This window comes from Barbus barbus, assembly GCF_936440315.1.
Source record: "Barbus barbus genome assembly, chromosome: 19".
In the NCBI taxonomy this organism is placed as follows: domain Eukaryota; kingdom Metazoa; phylum Chordata; class Actinopteri; order Cypriniformes; family Cyprinidae; genus Barbus; species Barbus barbus.
The window spans coordinates 16,265,211-16,281,335 of record NC_136747.1 but is presented as its reverse complement, the minus strand read 5'-3'; the positions used below and the strand labels follow the sequence as shown (position 1 = coordinate 16,281,335).

The 16,125-nt window shown below is 38.5% G+C and overlaps 1 protein-coding gene across 2 annotated transcripts in view; it reads right to left on the bottom strand.

Annotated features, from left to right (window-relative positions):
- Window positions 1–16,125, bottom strand: part of LOC306885664 (transcriptional repressor p66-beta-like) — a 40,178-nt gene continuing 24,053 nt past the window's right edge. The window contains exons 2-11 of one of the 2 annotated variants that reach the window (XM_079442343.1): window positions 11,819–12,178; window positions 10,842–10,971; window positions 10,601–10,732; window positions 7,884–8,012; window positions 7,340–7,510; window positions 5,484–5,844; window positions 4,934–5,136; window positions 3,811–3,921; window positions 3,436–3,631; window positions 1–2,622 (exon numbers count right to left, since the gene is read on the bottom strand). In XM_079442343.1, coding sequence (XP_079298469.1) covers window positions 2,486–2,622; window positions 3,436–3,631; window positions 3,811–3,921; window positions 4,934–5,136; window positions 5,484–5,844; window positions 7,340–7,510; window positions 7,884–8,012; window positions 10,601–10,732; window positions 10,842–10,971; window positions 11,819–12,177 — 1,929 coding nt within the window. In that variant the 5' untranslated portion in view covers window position 12,178 and the 3' untranslated portion in view covers window positions 1–2,485. The remainder of the gene's footprint in view (window positions 2,623–3,435; window positions 3,632–3,810; window positions 3,922–4,933; window positions 5,137–5,483; window positions 5,845–7,339; window positions 7,511–7,883; window positions 8,013–10,600; window positions 10,733–10,841; window positions 10,972–11,818; window positions 12,179–16,125) is intronic. The other variant, XM_079442344.1, reaches the window with a different exon arrangement.

Sequence of the window (16,125 nt, the reverse complement as noted above, 5' to 3'; positions counted from 1 at the left end):
AATTCAAGGGAGAAAAAAGCATATGTACAATAAGTCATTATTACTTCTGACCTAGCAAATATCGTGTCATCATCTGTTCATACTTTTTTTTTTTTGTTTGATTAAAATTTAAATTTTTTCTCCTTTTTTCTTTTTTTTTTTTTAAGAAACAGCTGAAATTAAACAACCAAACAAAAATGGAACTTAATTGAGGAGTCAAAAGGAAGTTAAACTTCAAAATCCAACTTGCTTGTAAATATATGAACACAGGTATATGGATGCATCTAATATCGTCTAAAAGAGAGAGCAGGAGAGAGAAATTAGTTACTATAAACACCCTACGTTCATTTCAAAAGAACAACAAAAAAACATTAGATCATAAAATTGGAGCAAAGATAAAATCAACCCCTTAATGTCAAAGATTGAACAATGACTAAAAGGGACTGATTTACCAGGGAAAAAAATAAAATAAAAAATGTAAACATCCTATTATCTAATATTGCACCTGAAAATTTAATCCAAGGTAGCTTCAAAATCTTGTTCAAAAGTTGCATCGTTCCACCACAAATCAGTGGCATTATACAGGACACTTAAAAAGACAAAACAAAATCAAACTGCAAGGATCAGTGACTATACACATGACAGAAAAACGCATGTGTATGGATTTATTTCCATTAATTCACCAAACACATAATAGCTTTCGAGCTTCTCAGCTATTAAACATGACCTGCATGACAGACCTCAAAGTCTGAGTTCCAAAAGAACCAAACGTGTCATGGTAAATGCTTAGGCTGGGGGGGGAAATGTTAAGTGCTCAACTTCGTGTCAACAAGCAGATGTTAAACCCTTTGAAAGCCATTTGTGATCCACGTCACCGAAACATGGAGCACTCCCTCACTACCACAGAACTAAATCTGACCAAAAGATAATTGTGCAATCGGAACGCAAAATCATCCTGCACAGAATCCCTAATACTGCATATTGACTAAACACTGCTTATATTGTTACCATCATTCAAATGCCTCCAGGTTATGTCTACTGCAACAAACACATGTACCATAATGTGGACTCTTTCGAAAAGATGAAATGCACCCCACAACGCACAAAAAGTCTTTCTCCCAGCTCTCTCCGAGACATCCGATGGCATCCATAAATTAAGATCCTGTGAGCTGAAACATTCTTTAACATTGCTTAACCGTTTGTTTTTTCAATTATTAAGAAGAAAAGTGCTCCTCCATAACGAGGCATCTCATGTGCATTGCTTTAACACGATGATTGATCCTTGTCAATGCCTTCTGTTAAAACTCACGTTAACAATCTACGCATAAACCGTTTTCCAATAACTCCACCTATTTGCCATTTCAATGATTATCGTCTCCAGTGGCAAGTACCTTTAAGATACGTGATACGCCATTTCAGATGGAGACGCCGCACGATTAAAATAAAAAGAACAAAATGGTAAAGACAGGGAGGGGGTGGGGGGTTAAAAATAAATGAGCAAAAAACACCCAAGCAGAAACACAAATCAAAAAGGAGACAAAGTTCACGATGATGGGACTCTCTGGCTTCATTCTTTGCTGTGCAGTGAAACGCACCGTCGCCACAAACGAAGTTACATGACAGCACTGCATCTTGTGAAAGTGAAGGCATTGAGAGACACGGGAGAGATCCTGTTCGTGGGCGCATGCACTCCAATTTTACAGTTCTCTCTGTACATTCGACAACAGGAGACTCATCCGTGCTAGTGCAGGTCCCATTTTCCCTGTGGCCTTCTCAAGGCAGAACCAACGTTGACTAGATCAGCAGCACTCTGCATAAGGATCAATCTGATCAATGTACATGAGTCGGTCTTGCTCTTTCTGAACCAGAAGGTTCTTGGAGGACTTTGTAGTTTCCAAACGTGTAACACTATAAAGATTCTGCTCTCTCTCTCTTTCAGGTAAGAATGCTTTAACCACTCCAACTTCGAAACTGAACATATACGACATGAGAGAGAATGAGTCTAATTTTACAGGGGCGACTGAGGGAGGAAGCTTTCAAATGAACCAAAAAACAAGCTTTTATATTTTTAATTGACCCTGCAATCTGGCATCCTCCCTCTGAAAAGAAAAACATAAGGGTAAGAACATAAAAGATGCAAAAAAACACTAAACCTACTAATAAGTGTAATATAAGTAACTGTAACAGAAGCAACAATAATACTAATAATAATAATAACTGTGATAATAATAGAAGTAGCAATAACAACAGCAATAATAAGTTGAGATAACAATAAAGAGCTTTGCTATAGTAGGAAACCGAAGTTTGAGATGCACTGACAGTCTGGTGTTTATAGTCTGACTGATTGAGCTGTTCTTATGGGTTAGTTGGGTAGGCACACGGACAGGCACTGCATGCGATGGGGTGATGGTGTGCGTGTGTATGTGTTGGGGGGTGGCTGATGTTCTGATGTAGAACAGAGGGGTGGTGGGGCGTCCAAAAGGGGTATCTGCAGTCCCGTCTGGGCTCATTTCTGCCCGGTGATGGACTGGGATATGGAGCGTGGGGGAATCATGTCGAGCAGATACTCCCGCTGACGGTCCGCTAGGCTGGATGCCTTGTGGCCCCCGATGGCTCCCGGATTTAGATAGGCAATATTCAGACCTGTGTACACAAAAAGTGCATTGTATCAAATGATTAATTTAAAAGAACATAGTAGTACACTTAATATAAAGTGGGACCACATTTTTAATTTATTATTATTATTATCCTATTAATTAATTGCATATCAAATTTGGCTGAGAAATCATCCCCAAAAGATCATTTGAAGTCATCATGATGTTAAATGAGAAAGGCATCAAATAGACAATACTGAATTTTGTTTTTCATTTTAATTTTTGGGTGAACTATCCCTTAAATGCATTAACAATTTTAATATATTTTTCCCCCATAACTAATTAACACGTTAAATCGACAACCCTAATTAAAAATAATTAATAAAAGCACAGATAAGTACATTTAAAAAGAAGTGCAATCTTCAAGGAAAGGATGTTAGACCTTCACTAACTTCAATTAAATTGATTTTATTAACTCATCCTTTTTTGATAACATCCTAAAAGTCTTAAATGAAGTTAAAATGAAGAGAGACTTTCAAGCTTTATAATAATTCTACATCCTGAAATCTTTGTCAGGTGGCACAGCCTGGTTTTTTGAAGAATTTAGTATTTCATCTTCAACACTGTTGCATAGCACTTTCTCTGGTCATTTTATTCTAGTCAGTCTTCTTGGGGTCCAATAGCATGTCAAGAATTGCATAATCAATGTGTTGAGACTGGACCTCAGGGGTGGATGAATGTCAGTTTAACAAAATCTGATTCCATAATTAATCCTTAACCCATACAACATTTCCTCACCGCTGTTTCAAAATCATATATTTAAGGTATGCTGCGCGTTTCTAATTAAACTGCATCATCTTACCAGGGATGTTGTAGATCTGCCTGCGGCTGTCATGCTGAGCCCGACTGCTGCTGCTGGTACTGCTGCCACAGCGCTTGCTTGTCATATCCAGCAGCCCACTGGCCACTGAGAGCTGGGAGGCCTGGGCGAAATTAGAGAGGACACCTCGTGCTGAGCTGGACAGACCCCGCTGTAGAGCGGCCTGTGGCTGAGGTGTCTGACAGAGAAAATGAGACTGAATCAGCGTTAAATTTCACGACACCTCTTTGTACCATTAAACTGATAGAGTCATTAAAATCTGTGATTAGCCGAAGGACCAGAATAAAACGGCCATTTCAAAATCCATAAAAATTATCTCATGAGATCCAATTATTTGTACACAATGAGAGTGTGCACCTGTCGGAGGGCATGGTGTCGGATCATGGTCTCCCCTTTGCTCACGCTGGACACAGTCTGGGCAGAGCTGGGGGACAGAGCAGCCTGCTGCTGCAACCTCTGCTCTATTTCCTGAAAGGACAGAGACAAAAACAGGAAGTCAACATGCAGATTACATTACAGATACTACAAGCTAACAAAATCAGTTGTAAATGCCAGAAAAAGTCAATTCTACTACTACCACTTCTACAACTAAAAATAGTGGGTTTTCATATATATATATATATATATATATATATGTATGTATGTATGTGTGTGCTTTGTAGCTTTCCGGTGTTATTTTAATATTATTTATATACTATAATAGTATTTATTAATAATTTGGATCATCTTATATTTAGTTATTATAATTTCAGTTTTAAATTTTTTTTAACATTTTAATTTTATTTCAATTTCATCATAAAGGTGAAGGTTAAATACATTCACTTTTGCAAAGGTTGTTTTAAAAATATGCTTTATTTTTGTAATTCCACTAGGTGACACTAGTAGCACAGAAACTCCATACTTTATGTACATACATTAAAAAGTGAAAGTGAAATGACATACGACCAAGTATGGTGACCCATACTCTGAATTTTTGCTCTGTATTTAACCCATCCAAAGTGCACACACACAACAGTGAAAACACACACACACACACACCGTGAACACACACCCGGAGCAGTGGAAGCAGTTGGAGGTTCGGTGCCTTGCTCAAGGGCACCTCAGTCGTGGTATTGAGAGTGGAGAGAGCGCTGGACATTCACTCCCCCCACCTACAATTCCTGCCGGCCGGAGACTCGAACTCAAAGCCTTTCAATTACGAGTCCGACTCTCTAACCATTAGGCCACAACTTCCCCGTGATGTAATTTCAGTTAGTTGCTGGGGCAACATTCCTAATTTTCCTTTAAGTTTTTTTCTATTAATCGATTTTTAAGAGTTTTAATTTTATTTAAGAATAACAGCACTGTAGCATACTAGTTTGTGATGTACTGAAACGTAACGTGTATGGAGAATCATCAAGCTTAATTTCTTCATTCAAATTTTGGAATCCTAACAACTCTTATCAGAAGTAAAATGAAAACTGAAGATACTGTGACTGACCTGTTCTTGCTGCAGAGCCTTAACGAAAGCGTTCTTGAGCCTATTGGTGTGCTCGGCCTTCAAGGCCTTCTTCTGATTGGACGTCATGCACTGCTCACAGAGAATGCGACCACTTTTCTCCTGCTTCCAGTGTGGGGTAAAGTCAGTCCTGCACTGAGCACAGAAGAAAGGCTCCACATGTGGCAGTGACCCCCGCATTTTACCTAGCAAAAGCAGAAAACAGGAGTTTAGTGATTGAGCAGAATTAGCTGTGAATTAGTTCTACAATACATAAACTGAAACTGCAATATGGCCTCGTGTGATTATTAAACCGCATTCACTTACTTCACTTTTAGGTCAAATGTGAATGGTCTTAAACGATTTCCACTTGCACAATTTTTTTAATTCTTTTGAACATGAGAGCAGCTGCTTAATTGTTTTTTTTTTTTTACTTTTGATCTTAGCATTAGATGTCAATGCTTATCCATACTGCAATTCAAATCAAGACCATATTGCGCAGCCCTACTGTGCAAGGTGTTTTTGTGGTGTGGGTGGTTCCTCTTGCTCCTACCCTGACTATCAATGACACTCTGCACGACCTCCTCCAACCCCACCATGTAGATGAACTCAGAGTTGGCAGCAGAGGGCAGGAAGTGCAGCAGGGGCGCTGGAGGTTTAGGTGGAGGTATCTCCAGCAGGGTCTTCTCCAGTTGCTTGCGGAGGGCCAGTTTAGCGGCTGCTTGGCTGCTGGCCTGGTCGTTCAGAGAAGCCACGCTGGAGGCACTGGAAAGGGTGGAAGGGCTGACAGCACCAACCCCACTCACACCTACCCCGACGCCAGCTGCTCCTGCTGCCTGCATGTGTGCCAGGTTCATGTAGATAGCCGAGGACGAGCCTGAACGCTGCGAGACCCCCACCTGCTGGCTGGCAGCCTGCATCACACAAAGCAAAAGGGCAAATCATCAGTAACCCACATAATCCATTTTTATGAGTGATTCATGTTGCAGCTGGGCGATGTATCGAATATACGAGATATTCAATATGATTTTGTTGGCGATATAAAACTAAACAACACTATGAATATTGCTGTGATTTAATGCACATTTTTTATTCGGCTATTAAGCTGAGGCCCGTTCCAGTTCACTTGTTTTATGCACCATCCTAAGGAAGAGATATTTTAAAACATGATTTAAACATCAGGAGGAAAAAAAACCCCCACCTTATATTCAGTTTCTTTCAAACTGTGCACTTGAATAAATTGGTTCAAACACTTGTTCAAAATTACTTAATTCTTAAAATTACTCAAGTGTTCACAGATATATGAGCACTGCATGTCAAATACTTTAAAATGTTATAGTAAAAATATATAGAGGGCAAATATTTGGTTATTACAGGAAATTATCGGTCACACTTTATTTTAAGGTGCAGTTCTCACCATTAACAAACCATTAACTATGACTTTTGCCTCAAACTCCTAATTTGTTGCTTATTAATAGTTAGTAAGGTAGTTGTTAAGTTTAAGTATTGGGTAGGATTAGGGATGTAGAATATGGTCATGCAGAATGTGCGCTTCATAAACACTAATAAAGAGCCTATATGTTAATAATAGGCATGCTAATAAGCAACTAATTAATAGTGAGAATTGGTCCCTTTACTAAAGTGTTAACAAATTATAATTAAATATTCTGTGTTAAGTACTGAGATATATGCACATATTCAGACATTGTGTCAGCAAGATATTTTTAGGTTTCTGAATGATGCTCAATAATGCTGTATGCATTTGATCAAAACTGCAGTAAGAACAGTAATACTGTAAAATATCACAGCTTAAAGTAAATGTTTTATATTTTAATCAATTTTAAAATATAATTTAATCTAGTGATGGCAAAGCTGAACTTTCAACAGCCATTACTCCAGTCTTCAGTGTCACATGATCCTTCAGAAATCATTCTAATATGAAGAAACATTTCTTAATATCAACGTTGAAAACGGTTGCGCTGCTGAATATTTTTGTGAAAACTGAGATACATTTTTCAGCATTCTTTGAAGAGAAATTTCAAAAGAGCAGCAAATATTTTGAAAACATTATAACATTTTATTATCACTTTTGATATCTTACCATACACTTTTAAACATGTATATTTTGTCAAAAGGCTGAAAATATTTTTGCTATATCACTCAGGCCTAGTTCATGACTTCAGTATTTTGAAATAAGCCAGTAACAAATATATTGAGCAAAGTACAAATGTGTCACAGCAACTCCCAGAATAGATTATGACCTTTACAAAAAACAACATTCACATTGTATAATTGTGAACTATTCACATTGTATAATTGTTTTAAAAGTTCAATGTCAATAAATTGCAGAGAGAAAACCCACAAAACAAATTAGGACTAATGGCTGTGAGCTTGACTGTTTGACCGTACCTGCTGATAGCTCACTGCGTTACCCAAACCACCTGTAGAGGAGCGGCCCATGCCAGGCTTGGAGGGCACTCTCTGACCCTGAAGCTGGGCAGGATTGGGTGCAATAACCCGCTGTGACATCATCATTGGGGGCAAAGATGCATTGGCAGCAGACCTGATTACTGTGTGGCCCTAAGGGGGGAAAAAAACACATACAGAATTATTAATAACTCTGCAATGCACAGCGTGACCACTAGATGTCAACAGACACTGCATATCAGATTGCAAAGTGTTGACATCAAATGCTTTGTTTGTACTCAACAGATGGACCGTAATTAAAGATGGTAACTGGTACCAATCTATACAGTTATGCTGATCTTAAGGTGCTGCTCCCATGGCAACCAACAGCAGGCTCTAAAATGTTCAGTCTAATGCGTACAACATAATGAGGAGGTATCCATGTGCATTGTGCTTAAAATCTAGGGGGGAAAAAAACACACACACACACACACACACTACTCATATTTAGAAAGGCATATACTGGTGCACATAAAACCCCATGTACCTGTGCAGTGCGCAGGCTCTGAGGCTCAGATGAGTGCATGCCGGGCCGCACAGGTAGTTTCCCAAGCCCCTGAGAGCTGTGCATGGGCGACGGCTGCACTGATGACGGGGAATTCTGGACCACCGGCACCTGAAAAGAGAAATGAGAGGTCATTCTATTAAAAACTCATACTCATGTACAGAGATTCATTATAACTGAAAACAACGCAAACACGAAAAAAAACACGCAATGTATTAGTGGAACTCAAGCTTCATTTTTTTTTTCAGTTAAAGCTGCTGTGCGACTTCCACCAATTGGACGCAGAAAAATAGGTATTGTTTGGGATTTTTTTTTCCCTTTTTGATCCAAGCACTTCCCTTATACATTCTTCAACAAACAGCTAGTCCTGTCCCGAACTCATTCATTGAGGTTTCTGATTGGTTTGTTTTATTTATTTTTTTACACAGCCTAGTGATATCATACAGACAATTGTAACATCTCACACCTATTTTGCAAATATGAAAAGTAGAATTTATGCATAAAACATACCAAACATATGATTAGCATATTCATCTATTGTGGTATTTTACATGCTAAAGCATTTCAAGTAACATAAAACCCAAGTCAAATAATAAAGTTGTTACTACTGTGCATGTCCAAAATCAATGCATTACCATGTATAATATTAATAATAATAAATAAATGCTGTGGTTAAAAAGACTGTAGTAATAATAATAATAATAATAATAATAAATAATGATTATAATAACATTATTACAATATTGTATGCCTCAGTAGCACCAAATGTTCATCTTCCAGATGAAGAGCAAGCAAACATTATTCATGCAGAGTGGGTTGTGGCACTTGTATGTCATACAAGAGTGAGTTTCTATGCATCTAGACAGACACTGAGTTGAGAAGCTAAGACAAAACATCTCAATGGCACAGAACATGGACAAACATTACACAGAGCTGTGATATGGCATCTGTGAGGTTATGGCTGCCCGCCTCGCTCCCCTGTTACCCTATTTCACCCCCGCTAGCAACTATCGTCCTTTCAACAATAAAACGATTTACCTCGACAGTTCTTCCTGGCATTAATATAACACTCAGCTGGACACGAGGGGAGGTTATTTTGCTTGGTGCTAAAACAGTGAAGGTGAACATGCTGTACAGACGAGCTGCAGTGGAGATGTAGAGTACAAATAGGCAGATTTACAGCATACAAGACTGCGACAATCAGTCAATGCTGATTTTTTTTTTTTTTTTTAGAGTGCTGTCTCCAATTACAGTTTAATATGCAGAGACAACTATGAGAAAGCGGAGTGCAAGCTGGTTTCACAGAAATTGGAAGAGGAAGTTCACAGTAAAATTTAGAACATAGGACGTTAGAAGTAACTATACTCCACTTCAAGTCAATACCAAAACATTTTTACTGTAGCAGAGCGACACAATTTAGCATACGTGTGGCAAAATGTTTATTCATAATAATAAGTCATAGCTCATGAATATTAACCAATTTGTACTGGTTCATAATTTGCTTGGCTCAGCAAATCATGTGACCTAATTAGTATTCATGAGCTGGGCCTTCACTATAGTAGAATCGTGTGAATTCAGTTGCTATCTGAATTAATCTGTAATGTGCATATGCACTTCGTTGTCGCGTTTTGCATTGACTTGCACACTATCGTTGTTAAGTCTGGAGTAAGACCAAGTTCTTACCTCACCAAAGCTCCATTTATTTGGCCATTGTAAAAAGATGTATATATATATTACCATTTTAAAAAGATTTTCCTTTTTAATATTATTTAAAAATGTTATTTATTCCTGTGATGCCAAATCTGAGTTTTCAGCAGCTATTGCTCCAATCTTTAGTTTAGCATGATGTTTTCTAATATGCTGATTTGCTGCTCAAGAAACAATTTCATTATTAATGTTGAAAATGTTGTGCTGCTTAATGTATTTGTGGAAACAGCGATACATTTTTTCAGGATTCTGAAATGAACATGAATTCATTTGAACATTGCTAATATCTTTACTGTCAGTTTTGATCGATTTAATGCATCCTTGCTGAATGAAAAAAAACTAAAATCCTTAAATCCAGCCCACAACTCCGTTTTCACTTTGTCATACTTCTGGTTTCTCACATGGCTTCAAATAGGCCTAAATCAATGTGAATGTGCAGCCGTAGCTGATGATGACAATAAACTGTGCATTTCTACACCAGAAAAGCACAAAATAAGATCCCTTCCATTAAAAAAAAATTTCAACAAAAATAAACTAAGCTGTTTACACCAGGAGCAGTTTCAGCTGATGGACTTCTCATTCTATTTCTGACAGGCTGCAGCTACTCCATCCACTTTATTTTGCCCGAATACCTAAAATAATGGTTTTATTTACAAACATCCTGTGTATGACCTCATTACCATGCATTTTAGTCCTTTTATATTCAAATAACTTCTTGACAGTGATATCAAAGCCAGCTTGTAATGTGTCTGGCCTCTTAAAGGAACTGCTACCAGCCTGATCTGCATTGAGTTAACTGCACACTACACTAAATGGGCACAGTGGTATGGCAGGTATGAGGCTGAGATGTTTTCTCAATTCCAAAAAGGTCTTCAACATGCCTGTCCATCCAATAAATATAATTCAAATTCACAACCGACAGAGTGTAGAGTTACTGGCCCAGTTGGCATCAAGCGTAGAGTAAAGCACAGGACATTATGTAGGGTTCTGACCTTTTGCACCACGTTCTCCTTCTGCATCTGACTCTGTCTCAGTTTCTTCAGGAGCACCAGCTTGGCCTCCTCCAGCCTGAGCTCTTCTCGGAGAGCTTTGATCATCTGCTGCCGCTCGTCACCAGTCTTCCCCTGCAGAACAAACACACAAGAGATCAGCAATTAGGTTCACTAAACTCATTCTAAGGGTTTAATGGTGGGTAACCAACGATAGATCTGATTGCTCCATGGGATACTGCACCTTAAACATCTCAAGGTTGGCCTGATGCTGTTTCTCCTCGGGGTGAGGCGTGCTCCGGGGGCTAGACGCCTCGTTGTCTGACAAAATGATAACATCTGGTGATGGAGTGCGTCGCTCTCGAACTATATCGCTATGAAGAGCAAAAATAGTGGGATTTTTAGGGGCACCGTAAATAGTAATTTTTAAGGGAGTCCAGATGAAAAAAAAAACAAAAAAAAAAAAACAAGGCCTAGCAACACCTGCAGGATAAAATCATTAAAGTATTATTTAATTTAACACCACATAGCAAAAACATACTCTACTTCCCAGAATATCAGTTGTTTTTTATAATCTGAAATGTGCTACAATTTACATTCCAAAGTGACTTACATAACGCAATTAACTTCAAGCAAGCAAAATGATTGAGCCCAAGGTACGTAAGCCAAAGTTTATTTATATAACTCATTTTCCTCACACTAGTAGTTTCAGGTTTACTTGAATAAATTTATTTAGTCCTGGCATTTATAATAAATTTTGTTTACAATGAATGACACTAAAATTTATGTTTGTTTTATACTTATATATTTTTTATTTCTGTTATGTTCTTAACAGGGTTATTATAGGTAAACTAAAACTTAAACTAAAACCATTAAAAAATATATATAATTTGTTACTGGAAATAAAATAAATGTTAAGTGAAATAAAACTAAATATAAAAAAAGAGTGTTTAAAATATAAGTCTTATATAAATATAGAACCATGAAAGAAAGAAAGAAAGAAAGAAAGAAAGATAGATAAGATAGATAAGATAGATAAGATAGATATATTTACAGGTACTTCTGAACGTAATAAAACCTGACTTCCACATGATGCAGTGATGCAGATTTTTCATTCAACAATGCATCTTTCACCCGGCTTATAGGCATGTGCAATTTATTTTCCGGAATTCCGGTACTCATTTCAACAAACAGATGTTGAACGCTCTCCCGAAACCTCACCTCCTTCTAGCACTCATGTCCACTGGCTCATCCACTATGTTTTCCTTCCCATTCTTACTTGGACCTCCATGGCCCCCGACTCTCAAACTTCCATTCATCTTCTCTTCGTAGGCCACAGCTCCCATCAGCCCCTGACTGCCCCCGGGGCCTTTGCCCTCTGCCATGGCTGCCGCAACCGCCGCCCCCTCCAAAGCGGCCAGATCCTTGCGTTTGAGAAGGGCAAGCATTTTAAGCCTCTCCATGGCCTCATGACCCTCCATCTTCAGGCGCTTGGCCAGTGCCTCGTCCCGCTCATCTTGCGCCTCCAGACCCCGCTTCAGCAGGTTCAGCCTCAACGCCTCCTCAGACATCCGCTCCATCCTGTCAGCAACACAGAGAGAGAACATTTGTGAACAAATGCTTTTAAAATCACCTATAGTAGCAAAGCAGGTGCAAAGTTGATCAAATGAAAATAAATAAATAACACAATAATTGAATTTTAAACAACTTGGGGCAATATTTACATGATTAATAAAAAGTTAACTTTTAAACAAAAATAAATGAATGGTGTTCAAGAGTACATTGATTTTCACAGCCGTATCAAGAGCTCTTACTCTTACTGGTATCAAATACCAAAATTTTGGTATCTCGACAGCCCTAATCTGTAGGAATCAGTACAAATTCCCCTGCTCGAGACCAATGCAAATCACTTAATTATTCTTTTACAGCGAAAGAGCTGAGAGCAAGTGAGAGAGAGTGAGAGAGATCTACTATGACTCCTCACACGCCCACAGACTTAACAGAGCCATTAGTCTGCCTCGTGCTGAGGCTGTGGACTACAGTGCTCGAGAACCAAGGCCTCTCCAGGCTTAATTGATAAATTACATGATCATTACATACAAATCAGTGTAACTTTCATGGTTTGACTGAGGAAATTAGCTTGGGCTGCTAGTAGAGAGGGTCTCCCTACCTCACAGTCAGCGGCTGTTACGACAAGAGTGATTTCTGAGTGCAGACACGCAGCTGAACGGAGCTTCCCAAAACTCCCACTGACAACGTCACAAAGCAGTCACTGAGAGGGGACAGACTTTCCCCCCTTGTGGGATCGTGTTTCTGCCAACAGATTACTGACTGAAGATACAAGTCTTACTCAAGAACTATAATTATATGATTTTTTACTCTGATGAAGTGGAGTTTCACTCATGGATCAACAGTAATGCTTTCATCTGAAAAAATATATGTATTTTCCCTGTTTCCATTTTATAGATATATTTTTTTTTTTTCATTATTTTAAAGTTAAGTATGCAATTTCAGCTATGGAGACACGACTACAGGTAAATCAGTTGAAACAAAATGCATTGTGACACTAAAATTACAGCTGAAACGTAATTTCTATATTGCTCATTGTATTTAAAACCAACAACTGTGCTTATTTGAATAAAGACAAAACAGGAAAGGATTACTCAGAAAAGGTGTGAGCTGAATTCAAACTCCTATCACCCACATCTGACCTAGTGATGCACCTAAATTTCAGCCGGAAATGTGTTTTAGTCACATTTACATTCATACGCATAAGAAAACTTCATAAAAATTCCCACCTAATTCACAACTTGCATGTCAGAACATGAATTAGTTCTTAACATTGTTTTAATGTTAATGAATTTGAAGTATTCTATACAAGCGATCAAGTGCCCAAGGTTAGTAATTTGCATAAGACACACCCATAACATCTCCATATAAGAGAATGTTTTGCACAGACTTTCGCCACTCTAAGCAAACTTACGAAGCTCTCCAAAGAAATGCTTGTCTGAGAGCACAGAGCAAGGTCTTTGAGCATATATGAAATATATGACGAAACCGCTGTACAACACTTTTATGAGGCCACCTAGTGTATAGGATTTTTGCAAACATGTAGTAGTTTTTTCTGCAAATGAATAACTTAATAGTTCTTGATGAATCATGATTTGTTTGTGAAAATGTTCGTATGCAGATTTCATGCACAAATTAATGGGTATGCATGTTTAGTGAATGAGACCCACTAACCAAATTTAAATAGCACTTCTCTGATGAAGCAACTTCTCTTATTTCATTGACACAAAGTGCATATGGTACGCATGCAGCAAAACCTTAGTACATGGGAAAACAAGTCAGATAAAATTGTTCAGTTAAAACATTGAGAGAAGGCTCGTTGTCCAAGAACCTTACTTCGACTGATTTAATTTAGCACCTGAGAACACAACGCCCTGAACATAGTATAGATTTCAATTTCCCAATTTGCCCCAATTTTATTTTATTTTTCCAGTAAAATTATTTACTGAAATGTTTTTGGGTTTAATTCCATTTTCAAAAATTCATGTTGGTGCCTCGCTGATTGACCACCTCAGCTCCATTCATCAGCTCACGGTACGCCAACTCCTGCGCAATGGCTCGGTTCTCGGATCTAGTTTTGAAGCACGAAGAGTCTGTTTTGGGAGACAGAGTGAGAAAACTACAGTGCAGTAGATGGATAAAAAGCACAGTCTTGCTAAAAAGACAGAAATGCCTGGAAGACATCCTCTCCGTCCGACACAGAGAGTGTTGTCCCCTAAAATATATAATTTATGGTATGATGGGACACATCGTGACCACAAATTCTTAAGTGAACAGGTAAAACTCCAAAACGATGCCCTATATAAAACGGTGTAATATGCGTGTTTGATTTTAACACACGGTTAACCCAATAAACAGTTTAAACCAGCGGTGACATTGGTTTATTGAAGCACTAGATGAGCCAATCTCTTCTGCTGCATTCTTACAGTCAGCCATTAACTTCCTGTTCTCCCCTCCGGACAAAAGCACAACACACCACACGGGAGCCCTACAGCCAGTCTATAACGTGACTGAATCGCTCTGCATGTGTGTGTGTGATTGTGTGTGTTCCCATGCGAAGCACACACATACACTGCGGGGTCATGCGTGCTCAAGTGCAGATTTGATTGGGTGTACACATAAGACTGCTGCACTCTGGACATGCGTCACGTACTACAGATCTAAATGATCATGTGTGTGTTTGCTCGTCTTTATTAGTTAGGCACGCTTGGGCGGACCCTTCATGGCCAGAGGGCAGAGAGCGGCTCTCCCCCCTCCCACGCACACACGGGGAGTGTCTGGACAGTGAATGTGCAGGACTCTATGCAGGCTATTGTTTGTGCTGGAACCTCTTTATCTGTCTGATGCATTTGTATTCTGCTCGCAGCTTCAGTCTAAAGGTAGAACATTATCAGGTGCTGCCACTTGCCCAGTATTAATTCTTTGGACCCCGTATACAGTGAGAGTAAACCTTTAAGTATATATACACACAGTAAACTTTTAAAGGTATATACATAATACATAGTACATTTGCAAACAGATGAGGGGCTGGGGGGGGAAACATGGGATTTTCATTTGAGTAATCCTCCTGATATTAATATTTTTTACACTACAATTTTGAGCAGTGTAGAAATGCATTTGTGCACTGCTTTTCAATTCACAAATGAATGACTCCGAGCCAGTTCTTTTTTGTGAATGAAAAGCATACATTGTGACCAGTGGAGCACGATTCCTGAAACAAATGACTCTTATGAACCAGTTCTTTTAATGAAGTAAAAAAAAAAAAAAAGGATTCGTTAGGAGTTTGAATCAGGAGGGAGGGTCTTAAACACTGCTCTGTAAAATTTACAGCAAAAGCAAAGTGAGACTTTCTTATGGAACAAATTGGACATTATAAATGAAATCTATCCAAATGAACTGGCACAACTTGGAAACTTTTCTAAACCAAGAGCTTGTATTGTAAATTAATTCAAGTAAATTCCTAATCTAATTTAGATTATTGGAATCTAATTGATTTAAGTGTGAACTAATCAATTCCAATCAATTTAAATCATTAGTTGTGAACTAATCAATTCCATTCAAAATTGGAATCGGAGAATCAGAATTGAATCTAGCTGTATATCTAGCTGAAGTACGTTATAATCATATTGCTGTATGCAGGGGCAGCTCCATTGAGTACACATTTAAATATGAATACAAGGATACAGCATACACGCAGGCCAAGTGAACACATTTTTATAGTGTGAAGCAGACAAAATAAAAACAGAATCTATTCACTTTTGAAAGAAAGCACATCGTGAATACTCATAGTTCATCTCTGACACCTCTGAGCTCCCCTCGCAGTTTGAGGTCATGCAGAATTCAAACATTTGCCCTAGGACTCCTTAACTTTGATTTCAGTGTATCTGCAAGTGAGGGATTGTGTATAATGCGATGCGCTGGAGCGAAGCTGGGATCAAAGGTGCGTGGACACACGTATC